Source organism: Pseudophryne corroboree, chromosome 3 (assembly GCF_028390025.1).
Source record: "Pseudophryne corroboree isolate aPseCor3 chromosome 3, aPseCor3.hap2, whole genome shotgun sequence".
Classification (NCBI taxonomy): domain Eukaryota; kingdom Metazoa; phylum Chordata; class Amphibia; order Anura; family Myobatrachidae; genus Pseudophryne; species Pseudophryne corroboree.
In genome coordinates, this window is record NC_086446.1 from 274,119,393 (window position 1) to 274,134,740 (window position 15,348).

General features: G+C 43.2%; 1 protein-coding gene across 1 annotated transcript in view; it reads right to left on the reverse strand.

The window, feature by feature from the left end:
• Positions 1 to 1,371: 1,371 nt before the first annotated feature.
• SLC52A3 (solute carrier family 52 member 3) overlaps positions 1,372 to 15,348 on the reverse strand; it is a 58,417-nt gene continuing 44,440 nt past the window's right edge. The window contains exon 3 of the mRNA XM_063959121.1: positions 1,372 to 2,721. Within this exon, the coding sequence (XP_063815191.1) occupies positions 2,509 to 2,721 (213 nt within the window). The 3' untranslated portion in view covers positions 1,372 to 2,508. The remainder of the gene's footprint in view (positions 2,722 to 15,348) is intronic.

A 15,348-nucleotide genomic window follows, 5' to 3' on the forward strand; every position in this document is an offset into this window, starting at 1 on the left:
GCGGCCGGGATTCGACTTCATGAACATCACAATCTGGTCAGAAAAAGGCTCCATTATTGTAGTCAGTGTAAAAAAAATAAAAAAATATACATATATATATATATATATATATATAAAAAATATATATATATATATATATATATATAAGTTAAAAACGCAGATTGCCCTAAAAAAAACCATTCCACGAGAAAGCTGACTGTGTAATGGCTGCTCTTCTCCCTGAAGTCTCAAGCATAGGAGTGGCTTTGGGGAAGTGTAACTTGGGTAAAAAAGTGGAATCATGGGTACATTCCTACCCCCAGCCCAGTAAAGAAAAAAATATTTGGAAAAAAATCTAAAAATAATAATGTGGCTCATAAATACAAAAAACAATTATATGATTACTTAAAATATAAAGAGGTATGCTAGTAGAAATCAAAAACGCTTAAAAAAAAGTCAAGTATTTAAAATTCCTTGTCAGCTCACGACAGAAAAACTTGTCGGAGTGAAATTGTCGAAATTCACATCGAAAACCACTGACACCGATTCGACAATCTTCAATTGAATATGGTTTTGTCGAAAACCCCATTTTTTTTACCATTACAGACACTCAAATGTCGAAAAGTCAAAAGTCGGAACGGATCCGACAGTAATTTCGGCTAAAAGCGACTTATTGAATTGTCGAATGCAATTCGACAGGTTTTTTATTTCGGAAATGGGCCGTTTTCCGTCAAAATAAGGGACTCGACACCAATTGACTATACCCCATAACCCGTGTTGCTGTGCGGTATGAAAGGGCCCATTTGGAATAATCCGTGTTGAGTGACCCGGTATTCAAACTCAGGTAGCACGTGTTCAACCCGACTCGCTGTGCTGTGTGAACTGGAAGCCGGGTCGCATCAACACATTTTCCGATCACTCTGTGTGGACGGGCGACGCTTGGAGATCATCTGATCTCTAAGCGCCGCCCCCGCCACATCCCTGCTGACATCACCAACCCGGCAATATGCTGAGTTAGGAACAGCAGCGGCGAGGGGCCTGAGGTGGGTCGCACCAGTGTCAGGCTGACAATGCCGTTTTATATGCAGGAATGAAAGCTATACCTTAAACACACCTTAATACATTTTACCATGGAGCCGCTGCGGCCGCTGTACTTAATACACACTCTACGTACTTTGCACGCTATTAGCGTACAAAGTCCCATGCTGTGTACGGATTTAGCGTACAAACACCGCGCTGACGGTACAAAGTACTCACAGCGCGTACACACCCAGAGATACACCTTAAACCTTCTACAGCAATGCAATAATACACTTTAAACCTTATACAGCAATGCAATGCAATGATAATACACTTTAAACCTCAGCAGGGCAATGAAGATACGACACCAGATTGTAATTAAACCGCTGGGTTCCGACACCACAGGGTATTATTGCTGAAAGGGGGTTACAATACAAATAATACAATACAATATAACAGAGTAAATGGCTACATTCAATGGTACATACGTGAGTGGACAAGCTTGCGCAACCCGGCCGGTCCTCGGTCATCTGATAGATAACTTGGTGAGTCTTGTGTCTGACCAGGCCTGCTGCAGGCTCTCTTTATTCACTTCATCCAAAACATAACACAATGGGTACTGTAATCTCTTTGTCCATTGGACACAGGGATGGTCATTTACAGTACAGGAGAGGTCATAGGTCTGTTTGAATAGGTGGGCGATGTCTATTTTCACTGCTCTTGTGGGTGGTCTCCTCTGGATTCCCGCCGCATACATAATGTACAGTAAATACAGTTTATATCTATATTCTACTCCTGCACATAACTATCCGCAGGAACATGCGATCTTTCTCAAACCAACATCGGAATGTTACCCTTAAAATACCCTTCAGCTGGATACCAAACACCACCTTATAACCTTGTTCTGTCCCCTCCTATTCTGTAAAGGTGAATCCCTTTGTTCTGAAACCATTTAAACTGTTGTAACTTGCTGCTGTGGTGCAGGGAGGCTATGTGTAAAAGTGCACTATTTGGATTAAATATGTAATGTGTTTTGATAGCCTTCCATGCGTTCACAAACTCTACCATAAATACCCATACCACGCGCTAATGCGCAGGACCGCGGGAGCGACCATACGCAAATTGCGAATATGTGCACGCACAGCAGAGCAAATACGCGCACAGGGAGGCCATCTGTGTGTAGTTTGTACGTGATGTGTGTACTGCAATATTTTTCGACTTTGACAAGGCTCCCAGGTGCGATCCGCCTCAGGAGGTCTAAAAGGGGTAGTAGTGAAAATGGAAGGAATGGGTATAACAGCTCAGACCATCTTTTCAAGCTCAAATTATATTTTTGTCAGTAGAAATCTACAGCAGATATATTTGAAAAACCTGAATATCAATTGGGAGATCTCCATGAACACAACTGTTTCAACTTCGTTTTTGTTTGTTCTTTCTAGATTTGAATCTTCTTGTGTAAGCGGTAACTATGTACACTGTATGTAGTCTTTTGATCCTTTGTGTTGAAACTTAGCTAGGGCAGTTCATATTGCAAAGATCAGCTGATTTGAAGTATCCATACACATTGACTAATGGAAACATGACGAGGGCCCCAATCATAGATCCAAACTGCACTACTGCACCACACCACACAAGGGAGCTATGACTTTGGCTGCGTAGAATCACTCCAATCATTACTTTCACATAACTGAGCGCTCCAATAAAGAGAACCCAGGAGATTACCTGAAAAGACAGGATTCAAAAGATCAGACATTGGTACCTCTTAGAGGTTTAAGTTCTTAATTGGCTGTTAATTTTGTAAAAGCCCAATTTCATTTGTTTTTATTCAGTAATGAAATACAATCACGTCTGTAGGACAAGCTTTGCTGGCACTCATTTTTTTGGAAATGTGAAACACCCTGACACTGAACAAACCACTACTGTTAATCAGAGCCAGCAACGTTCCCACAAATTAAACCTACTGTAATAGTGACCCTTCAGATTTTACCAGGACAATGACCCCCTAATAATATACAGCACAGCTTCCCCACCTAACACAATAGTACAGTCCATCATTCCATGCAGGATGCCAGATCAGTGACTCTCTGATAGCTAGTATACAGGCCAGGACATATTCCCTGGTGGCTTGTGAACAGTATAGAGCTATTACCTAGCATACAGCACACTGTTACACATCACACATGATGGCTGGCATGTAATAGATAACGCACTGCCTGGTAACTAGTTTTCTGAACAGAGCAATTACACTGGGACTAGTGTACATTACAGGAATAATTGCCTGGGTTACTAGCACACAATACAGTTGCAATCTACTTGTGGATAGTATGCACTGACTCTACCATCCATGTCCCTTTGATAAATCAGCTTCTCTTTTTATTGTCTGATAGCATATTTGCTTAATCTCTTCTCACAGGCATTTGGAGTTCAGTGTAAGAGAAACAACCAAATGCTATATAGAACAGTAGTACTGCACTGAACTCCACTGTGGGCTGTCACTACCCACAGTGGAGTTCAGTGAAGTACATAGTGACTAGGGTGGTCATTCCGAGTTGTTCGCTCGCTAGCAGTTTTTAGCAGCCGTGCAAACGCTATGCCGCCTCCCACTGGGTACAATCCAAACCAATTTGTTGACTCACATGCGTATTGGTATTTTTTTTGTTGGCATTTCAGGTGAGAGACAACCCCCACAATAAATATATTTATTATACATACACACATCATTGGCAGAACCTATAGATGATGGTACAGGTGGCAGTAATGTGTGATGAAGGTCAATCCACACGACTAATAACTAAGTTTTGGTTTATTGATCAGACAGAACACCGGATGCAGGGTAACACAGGATGAATGCTGGTATGTAAACAGGTACACAATGTAGGCATATAACAGATGCAGCTGATCCAGCCAGGAACGTATGGGATTAACATAGATGGTGTGCTGTGTAGTGAGGCACATACTGTACCTGTATATGGGGTGTGGCTATTAAATAACAAGATATCTTAAATAACAAATATCTTGATTTAACTAGTTTATATATAAACATAATAGATTATGATGGACCACAACTCCTGGGTTGAATAGTGCTGTTACTGAATGATTTTGAAAGTGTATCTATATATTGTACTAAAATAATTGCTATACTATAATATGCTATACAGTAGGTCTAAAGTCATCAGGTAAATTTGAATAGTCATGCCTTGGTACAGTTGCAATAGTGAGATCTGGGTACTGTTGCAGATAGAAGAAATCAGAAACTGCAGTGCCACCTTGTGACGGTTTAAAGGCACTGCTGCTTTAAATGCCATTTTAAACTTGTGTTAAATAAAGCATAAACATTTAGAAGCACTCTAATATCAAAACTGTTGGTATCTCAAAAGTGACAGGATAGTTTAGGAGGAAACAAATTGTTAATGTAACAAATGCACAACCTATGACTTGTTGTTAAATTAAGCAGAGATATAAACACCTTGATTTTTCATCATCCGAGAAAGCCCAGTCTGGCGCGGTTGCATCTGATGCGGCCACGCCAGGCAACTGGTTAAAGTTGCTCTTGGAACTGCACAGGGTATTTATCAAGCAGTGTGCCAGTAATTTCACTACTGCAATGCTTGTTTTTTATTTCTCTGCTACATTATACAGCCTGTTGTAGTGTGTCCCCCATACCAGGGGCAAACACCAGATTTCTAGATGGGGAACTTCCAAATACTAGCATGCGAAAGCCTATACAAGTTAGTGCCACAATAGCTATTACGTTATATGTTTGTGTATGTGTCTGTTAGTGTTACCAGAGTAAATGCAAAAGGTATCAGTAAAGGTATCCAGTCTATAGATCTACAATAAAAAGGTCTACAGTCAATAGGTCAACCACTAATGGTAGACATGCATAATCCACACCCATAAGTAATATATGTCTAGCGCATTTGTGTCCTCTATTTGGTTTATTCTTTAGTGCTTTCATCCAAATGCCAAAAGGGCCGATGGCCTGATGGTGCGGTCCAGCCACACCGAGAGACCAGATCTGGCCAAGCAGCGAGCGCAGCCTCCTGGCGCTTTACTTGGCTGCCCGGCATAAGGAGAGACACAGGCTTGCTGCCAGGCTTTGTGACTCGTGGCATACCCCCTGTGAGCTGTGACCATGCCCCCGTGAGTTGTGGCCACGTGTCCGTGAATTGCAGAGTAATGTGCCAGAGCCATTTTCCCTGTCCGTACATGATCTGTGTTCCTCCCGAATTACACAAACAGATAACAATTTGAGAAAAGTAACCTATTTCATTTGAAAGGAACGTTTCTCCATTTTGAAGTGCTGAATTACTGGAGAAAGCATGAAACGTTATTTACAATTCTAGCTTGCATATGACACACCATAATTTATGTGAGTACAAGAAATTTGCCAATTTGTCACAAGGGATGCCACAATAATATTCTAAAAAATTGTAGAAGAATGTTCTAGCATAGGGACACTACAAGATAGGACCTCTAACTTTTATACATATATTGTAGCCCTACTTTCCCTGGTGGCGAATTTCAGTGGTGCATAGACTTTAGCTTTAGCTTATCACTCACACCCTGACTGTCAGGATGGTGACTGCTGGGATATTAACTACATCCCATTACAGGCTATGTTTGAAAAATGACAGAAGCTGATTGGTTGGTAGTTTATCTCTCCCCACTTTATCCCTCTCCAAAGCGTGGTACATCTGACCCTAATATTCCCTTAACTCATAGGAAAGGCAGTTGCATAGTAAGGTGAAGGTGTGCAGTATGTCATGGGGCTCAAATCCCTCTGACTAGTCTCTAGTTTGCAGACTTTGGCCCCCATTTATCAAGCCTGGGAGAGTGATAAATAGCACTGTGGTGAAGTACCAACCAATCAGCTCCTAACTTCCATGTTACAGGCTGTGTTTGAAAAATGACAGTTTGGAGCTGATTGGTTGATACTTTATCACCGTCCTATTTATCACTCTCCAAGGCTTGATAAATCTTGGCCTATGCTGTGAGTGTAAAGTGCTGAGGGAGACACAAACTTCATGACTGTATCTGTTCCCCTTTATAGTTCCCCACTTTCTCCACCAATCTCCATCAAGTTCAGTCCTTCTAAAGTGCCTACTCTCTCTCTGCCTCATTACTGGCAGCATCCCCATCTTGCAGTGCAGGTGCATGATGCACCATGCATCCTCTGTGTTCACTGTTACCTCAGACTTGCCCACACTATGGCAGCCTCTTCAGCACATTCCTCTGATTCTCCTACTGGGGGTCACTAGCCCTCTCCTTCACATATCTCTGTTACAGCTACAATTTCACCAGAGCAGGAGCCTGTCACCTCACTCAGGTCATTCCTTCAGGAACTGTCCAGTCAGTTACCTTAGACCAGGGGTGTCAAACTCGCGGGCTACGGGCCACATGCGGACCCTTTTTGGGGAGGAGATAACCGAGTCCGCCTCCGTCCGCCCACATCCGCCCTCACACTGCATCCGAGTCCGCCCCACTTGTCTGCACTGCCTACCTCATCCAGTCACGGCTGCTGAAGGAGGAGAGGAGGCTGGGTTTTGGCCAGGTTTACCATTACCTGCAGCACCCACCGGTGCCCATATCAACAGACCAGGGACGTGTGGTGAGCTAAATGGCTCAAGAGGCACTGACTAGCACCAGAGCACCAGATTTACACACAATATATGAGCCAAAGGGTACATCTGGGCATTATACACAGGTGCAGCAGTATAAACTCCTGGAAATTTGGTGAGTTTTGATCAGAGATGTGCGGAAAAGATAGACAGGTGAGGCACTGCCTCCCCTGCCATAGACTATTTACTCCAGAGTTTTGGCTATAAAAATTATTAGAATAATGCAAAGAAGATATTGCAAACATATTCTTTGTATTTTTCATAGTGATGTTTTGGTTTTGGTTCCATGCTCGTGTTTTGGATCTGGATTGGTTTTGCCAAAACCACCCTTTCATGCTTTGTTTTTGGTTTTGGATCTGGATGAGTTTTGAAAAAACATAAAAACAGTTAAAATCACAGAATTTGGGGGTAATTTTGATTCTACAGTATTATTAACCTCAATAACATTCATTTCCGCTCATTTCCAGTCTATTCTGACCACCTCACTCCTCACAATATTGTTTTTAGGCCAAAAGGTTGCACTGAGGTATAACTAAGCTAAGCGACACAAGTGGGCAGCACAAACACCTGGCCCATCTAGGAGTGGCACTGCAGTGGCAGACAAGATGTCACTTAAAAAAACTAGTCCCCAAACAGCACATCATGCAAAGAAGTTAAAGAGGTGCAATGAGGTAGCTGTATGACTAAGCCAAGCAACACAAATATGCGACACAAATACCTGGCCCATCTAGGGTTGGCACTGCAGTCCCACTGCACTAATGGCGGATACTGGATGCACGTCTAACACCAACATAGCTGTTAAGGCCTCAGTTATCCGCTTTGCAACAGGATGACTGCTGTCATATTTCATCTTCCTCGCAAAGGACTGTTGGACAGTCATTTGCTTAGTTGAAGTAGTACAATTGGTCTTCCGACTTCCCCTCTGGGATGACGATCGACTTCCAGCAGCAACAACAGCAGTGGCAGAAGCAGCAGTAGGAGGAAATGGTTCTTGATCTTTCCCTATTTTATCCTCCAAATGTTTGTCCTCCATTATTTTTCTGGCGTTATATAACAAAATGCAGCAAAGGAGAGCGTACCTGTACACCACACAGGGCAAACCCTGTACAAATTATTTGGATTAAATAGTAATAACCCCTTTATTTGGAGTAAATAATATACAGCACAGGACAGCACCACTGAACTTATATGGCAGCACCACTGGACTGGACTTATACGGCAGTACCACTGGACTGGATTTATACGCAAGTACCACTGGATTTATCCGGCAGTACCACTGGACATATACGGCAGTATCACTGGATTTATACAGCAGTATCACTGGACTTATACGGCAGTATCACTGGACTGGATTTATACGCCAGTACCACTGGATTTATACGGCAATACCACTGGACATATACAGCAGTATCACTGGAATTATACGGCAGTATCACTGGAATTATACAGCAGTTCCACTGGATTTATATGGCAGTATCACTGGAATTATACAGCAGTTCCACTGGACTTATATGGCAGTACCACTGGACTGGATTTCTACGGCAGTATCACTGGAATTATACGGCAGTACCACTGGACTGGATTTATACAGCAGTATCACTGGAATTATACGACAGTATCACTGGAATTATATGGCAGTACCACTGGAATTATACGGCAGTACCACTGGACTTCTACGGCAGCACCACTGGACTGGATTTGTACAGCAGTACCACTGGACTTATATGTCAATACCACTGGAATTATATGGCAGTATCACTGGACTTATACGGCAGTATCACTGGACTGGGTTTATACGGCAGTATCACTGGACATATATGGCAGTATCACTGGACTGGATTTATACGGCAGTACCACTGGATTTATACGGCAGTACCACTGGACATATACGGCAGTATCACTGGAATTATGTGGCAGTACCACTGGGCATATACGGCAGTATCTCTGGACTGGATTTATACGGCAGTACCACTGGACATATATGGCAGTATCACTGGACATATATGGCAGTATCACTGGACTGGATTTATACGGCAGTACCACTGGATTTATACGACAGTGCCACTGGACATATACGGCAGTATCGCTGGACATATACGGCAGTATCACTGGATGGATTTATACGGCAGTACCACTGGATTTATATGGCAGTACCACTGAACATATACGGCAGTATCACTGCATTTATACGGCAGTACCACTGGACATATACGGCAGTATCACTGGACTTATATGGCAGTATCACTGGACTGGATTTATATGCCAGTACCACTGGATTTATACAGCAGTACCACTGGACATATACGGCAGTATCACTGGACTGGATTTAAATGCCAATTCCACTGGATTTATATGACAGTACCACTGGACATATACGGCAGTATCACTGGAATTATATGGCAGTACCACTGGACATATACGGCAGTATCACTGGACTTATACGGCAGTATCACTGGCCAGGATTCATACACCAGTACCATTTATAGGGCAGTAACATTGGACTTATACGGCAGTATCACTGGACATATACGGCAGTATCACTGGACATATACGGCAGTATCACTGGACATATACAGCAGCACAGGGACACCACCACTGGACTGATGCAGGACAACACAGCACCACTGCAATGGACTGGACTTATACAGTAGCACTGGACATATGGCAGCAGAGCAGAGGACACCACCACTGTGACTGGACTGATGCAGCACAATACACTACCACTGAACTGATGCAGCACATCACAGCACCACTGGACTGGACTTATACAGCAGCACTGGACATATGGCAGCAGAGGACATCACTACTGTGACTGGACTGATGCAGCACAAGACACCACCACTGTACTGATGCAGCACAACACAGCACCACTGGACTGGACTTATACAGCAGCACTGGACATATGGCAGCAGAGGACACCACCACTGTGACTGGACAGATGCAGCACAAGACACCCCCACTGGACTGAGCAGCACTAGACAGCACTGGAATTGTCACCACACTTGCCCTGACACTGAGGATGGAGACACATCCTCTCACTACACTCTCCAATGCCGGAGTGAAAATGGCGGCGACACGCGGCTCCTTATATGGAATCCAAAACCAGCGAGAATCCGACAGCGGGATGATCCGAGCTCAGGTAGTGAAGTTCGGGGGGGTTCGGTTCTCAGAAAACTGAACCAGCTCATCTCTAATTTTTCATATACTTTATACAGTCAAAACTCTGGCACAAATGTTAGTATGACAGGAAAGGCTCTGCCTCACGTCACTGCAACAGACGGCCCACCCTTTCTTCAGAAATGATGTTAGATCACGTTTCCTGTGAGGAGGGAGGAGAGAAGCCGCCCTGAGAGGAAAAAAAATGACCAAGCGGGCGCAGAAGGCTGTTAGTGTGAGTCTCACCCACAGAGATTTTTACAGCTAATAAAAAGGTTAGCTCTTCCCCTTCAAAGTCCACACTGTGTATGTTACCCTGCTTCCTCTCTGTGTGTGGTTTAGTATGAAATACCTACAATCAAAATCCCGACAGTCAAAATCCCGACAACAATTGATCGATGGTCAAAATACTGACAAGGTCAAAATACCGACATTTAAAATGTCAACAGGTCAAAAAGTTTCTCATTTGTTTTTTGGTGTGTATGTCGACATAGGTCAACATGGACACCGTAACAGTGTACCGCGTGCGCTCGCCATGCTTCGGGCACAGTGCCTCACGGCACTCGACACACTATTATATTTCCCCTCCAGGTCCACTGGGATGGTAATGTATGAACAAGTCGGTTTCAATGAAAAAATAATGAAAAACTCATGTCTACTTTTTGACCTGTCAACATTTTAAATGTCGGTATTTTGACCTTGTCCATATTTTAAATGTCGGTATTTTGACCATGTCGGAATTTTGACCTTGTTGGGATTTTGACTGTCGGTCATTGGATGTCTGTATTTTGACTGTCGGTATTTTGATTTTAGGTAAATTGACCACATCCCTGATTTCCCTGCCTCTCCCCAGAATAGAGAAATATCCTGCACCAGTCTGATATTTGTAAGCAAACTGTGCAAATCAGCATATGAACATAAAATAAGATGCAACATTTTATGTATATATGCTGGTATTCACAGTTATCTGTTTGGGAGGTACATCATAATATTATTATTATTATTATTATTATTATTATTATGGAATTATTGTTATATAAATGAAAGTAAGAGGAGAGGGGACCGTATCCTTAAGACTTATATCCTTAAGACTTCATCAACTTCACCCATACTTGCCTACCTGACCCTCTCCATGAGGGAGAAAATGCTCTGTTCCTGGACTTTCCTGGTAATGTATGATTGCCATCACCTGTGGTGAAACACCTTTCTTATCAATTAACTAGCTCACCACAGGTGATGGCAATCATACATTACCAGGAAAGTCCAGGAACAGAACATTTTCTCCCTCATGAAGAGGGTCAGGTAGGCAAGTATGACTTCACCGCTTGATGAAGTCTTAAGGACAAAACACATTGGGCTTCCCTCACTGACCTCCTATGCTAAGATAAGATATATCTCCTACTTGTCTTCTACTGTGATTATATTGTGATTTATATTTAGCTTTCAAAAACGATTTAAATATATTTTTTAAGTATTTTTAATCATTATAATTGCTGTCATAAATAAATTATTATTCAGTTTATACTGGGCACCTGATCCTTTTAGATTCATTTTTTAAATTCTCATCAATAGTGTGGCATCATTGGTCACTTATACCCCTATTCACCCCACACACACACATATCAAGTGCAAGTGGATAGGTAGCAAAGCATACCTCCCGACATTTTTATGATTTATGATTGCCGGCACCTGTGTTGAACAAGTAATGGATAAGAAAGGTGTTTCACTACAGGTGATGGCAATCATACAGTAAGAGGGAAGTCCAGAAGCAGAGCATTCTGCCCCTCCTGGAGAGGGTCATGTTGGGTGGTATGAGCAAAGTGAGCCTTTGCTTTCTGTAACATCGGTGACTGTTAACAGGCAAAAGCCTGGGGCAGCGTGTCCTCTCAGTGGTGTGTAGCCGGCAGCTTGTTATCGGTTGGTGATAGGGAGGCAGCCGGGATCATAGCATGTACAACCTCCAACTCTCACAGAGTATCACTACAGCAGCTTTGTGGTGAATTTAAAGAGAGACTTTATTATCAGCACTGTGCTCCCAGTTAGCAGTATCACCCTCCACTTTGCATCCCAGATGGGGGGATTTGGTGTAGCTTATAGGGGATGTAGTGTACCATATAGGGTATGTAGTGTAGTAATGTATTGCAGTATATAGATCAGTGGTTCTCAAACTCGGTCCTCAGGACCCCACACAGTTCACGTTTTGCAGGTCACCCAGCAGGTGCACAGGTCTACTCATTACTCACTGACACATTTAAAACATACACGGATGGAGCTAAATATTTCACTTGTGATTCTGTGAGGAGACCTGGAAAACATGCACTGTGTGGGGTCCTGAGGACCGAGTTTGAGAACCTGTGATATAGGGGCATGTAGTGCACTGATGTGGTGTAGCATATAAGGGGATATAGTGTAGTGATGTAGTGTGGTGTATAGGGGCATGTAGAGTAGTGATGTAGTTCAGCGTGTAGGGGATGTAGTATAGTGATATAGTGCAATGGATAGGGGAATGTAGTGCAGTGATGCAGTGTTATGATATAGTGCAGTGTATGGGGACACACAGAGGAGCATGTAGTTAAACACGCTGGTGGGGCATGTGGTAGGGCATTTGAGGCACATAGGGGAATATTGTCCAATAGTATCCCCTTTTTTCAAAATTTTTGATGATCTGATTATTTTAGTCTGACATGGTTGTTTTTTTGTGTTGTTTTTTTTTTGTTGGGGGGTGAAAAATTGCTGTCTTGCCCCGGGTGACGAAAATCCTAGTTTTGTCCCTGCGATGGAGCATCCCAGCCAGAGGAGAAATATGAGGGGGAGAAAACTGTAAGTGACCCAGGGAGCCCAACTTCTTCTCCTCCTTGCCTGGGTGTATGGGTCTTGTGTGACCTGTTATCTAATGAGAGCATTCAAGCCTACAGTGAGATACATACACAGAGTCCTCCTGAGTCCTGTCCCAGTGTGTAAGTAGTACAGAGGCTGCTGCTATTCTTGCATGTGACAAGATAAATTATAGGTTTTATTTTCTGTGTACAGTATTTTAAGATTATTTTAGTTGTCTTTGTTCTACTACAAGAAATAAAATAACTATAAAATAGTTGTCTCTCAATTAGGTGGAGCTAAAAAGAGTACCCAGGCATTATTAAACTATTAGTTTAAATCTAATATACACCATTGGTTTAAATGTAATATAAACAATCCACACCTTCAATTATGACCCATTCCAGTAGTGACAAATGCTGTCTACCAGGACTTTACGCTTAATTTATAATTGCCATCACCTGTGTTGAAGTACCTTTCTTAGCAAATAAATAGTTCAACACAGGTGAGGCCGATCATACACTAAGAGGAAAGTCCAGGTACTGCACAGTTTATCCCTCCTGGAATGGGTCATGTTAGGAGGTATGCACAATTTAATATACACCCCTGCCCCCTTCCCACAGGCCCCCTGTCTTAAGTGCCCCAAGCCCCCAAGGCTTAATCCAGCCCTGTTATGGGCCCTACACACTTTGCGATCCGCTGCCGAGCTGCCCGACGGCGGATACGGACGATGTGCGACCCGGCGGCAGGGGGGCAGTGATGGGGGGAGTGAAGTTTCTTCACTCCCCCAGTCACCCGGCTCCATAGCAGTGCAGGCAAATATGGACGAGATGGTCCACATTGGCCTGCATGCACAAGCGATGAACGAGCGCGGGGCCGCACATCGTTCATCGCTGGTGCCTCTACACTGAAAAATATGAACGATATCTTGTTCATTAATGAACGAGATCGTTCATATCTTTCAGTATTATCGCCCAGTGTGTAGGGCCCATTAGGGGGCGACTTATCTCCATCTGCATCTGAGGATGCGGATGGGATGTGATAAAATCGATCCATTCCGCACTACAATAATTGATTACATACCACAGATGTATCAATTATCGCATGCAGGGTCAAAGCTTGCGAGCAAGCTCTGTCCCTGCAATGCCACTCTGCAGCATTATCGGGGTATTTTTCACAAAAAATACCCAGACTATGGGGGTAATTCCGAGCTGATCACTAGGCTGCTTTTTCTCACAGCCTGTGATCAGGTCCGAACTGCGCATGCGTATGCACCACAATGCGCAGGCACGTCAGACGCCTGCACCAGGCATCGGTGCATAGCAACGGGATGATGCGAAAAAAGTGATCGCATGGGCGAACGCAAGGAGATAGACAGGTAGAGGGCGTTTCTGGGTGGCAACTGACCATTTCTGGGAGTGTCTGGAAAAACGCAAGCGTGTCCAAGTGTTTTCAGGGAGGGTGTCTGGCGTCAATTCTAGTCCCAGACAGGCTGAAGTGATCGCAGCGGCTGAGTAAGACCTGGGCAGCGCAGAGACCACACAAAATCAGTTTGTGCAGCTCTGCTACACATTCGTTCGCACACTTGCACAACTCAAATACCCTCCCCCTGTAGGCAGCGACTATCTGATCGCAGGACAGCATAAATCGCTGCCCAGCGATCAGGTCTGAATTAAGCCCTATGTGTTGTGCTGACACCACTGACATCACAGCTAACACTGCCAGATCGACAACCCCAAACGTCGTAACTACACCCCCCCTCTCCCTTGCCGGTGATCATACTCATCAACACCTGGGGATCGTTGATCGGAGCTCCTGCCTAGAGGCAGAGAAAGCTGTGCAGAAGTACAAAGTCTGATGTTATTATCACAGGGCTCACTGCAGGTTTTTTACATTTATATATTTTTTTTAGTAAATCTGGTCAGATAGCATTTCCCATTATAAGTATGGGAAATGTGATCTTACAAAAAAAAAAAAAAATTAATTAAAGGGGTTGGAGCAGTTTTTCATGAAAACTGCTCCAAAAGCCCTTTAATACATTCAGGTGATACTAAAATAATGTAAATAGGGTGTAAAAACACCCTTTTTCACATTATTTTAGTAAAAAAAAAGTTAACAAATTTGTCCCTTTAAGTTGTTGGACTTCAACTACAAAAGGACTGCTTTTCCCATGGTCATTTGTATGTAGGATGCTCTAGAGTAGGAACAGATACAAATATTTATGTATACTCTCCTTTCAAAGAAACTTCAAATTTTGTATATAAAGAAGTTCTGCAAATTCTAATTTTACTTTAAACAGTGTTAAAATTACTATAAGGTTAAGGCAGAGGTACTTAAACATGGTCCTCAAGTCACCCCAACGGACCAGGTTTTAAGAATATCCAGCACAGATGATTGAATCAAATTGACTGAGGTGTTAATGAAGTCACGTGTGGCCAAGCATGGATAAACTTAAAACCTGGACCGTTGGGGTGCCTTGAGGACCGCGTTTGAGAACCTCTGGTTTAAGGTATAATATTAGTATTAGATGGGCTAGCTATGTGAGAAGTGTGTCACAGCACATAGAGCTGCAGGGTAGGGGGCGCTGTTGGTGACACTTGTCAATTATCTATTTTAATTACTTTCACTTGTAGCTTCCACCCTTTTTGAAGCCCAGCATCTACTGACCGCCATTGTCTTCTTCCTCCACCCTTTCCGTCGCTAATACCTATACATCATTCAACTTAACTTGAGAGCTCTTTGGTATTCAGTCACACTG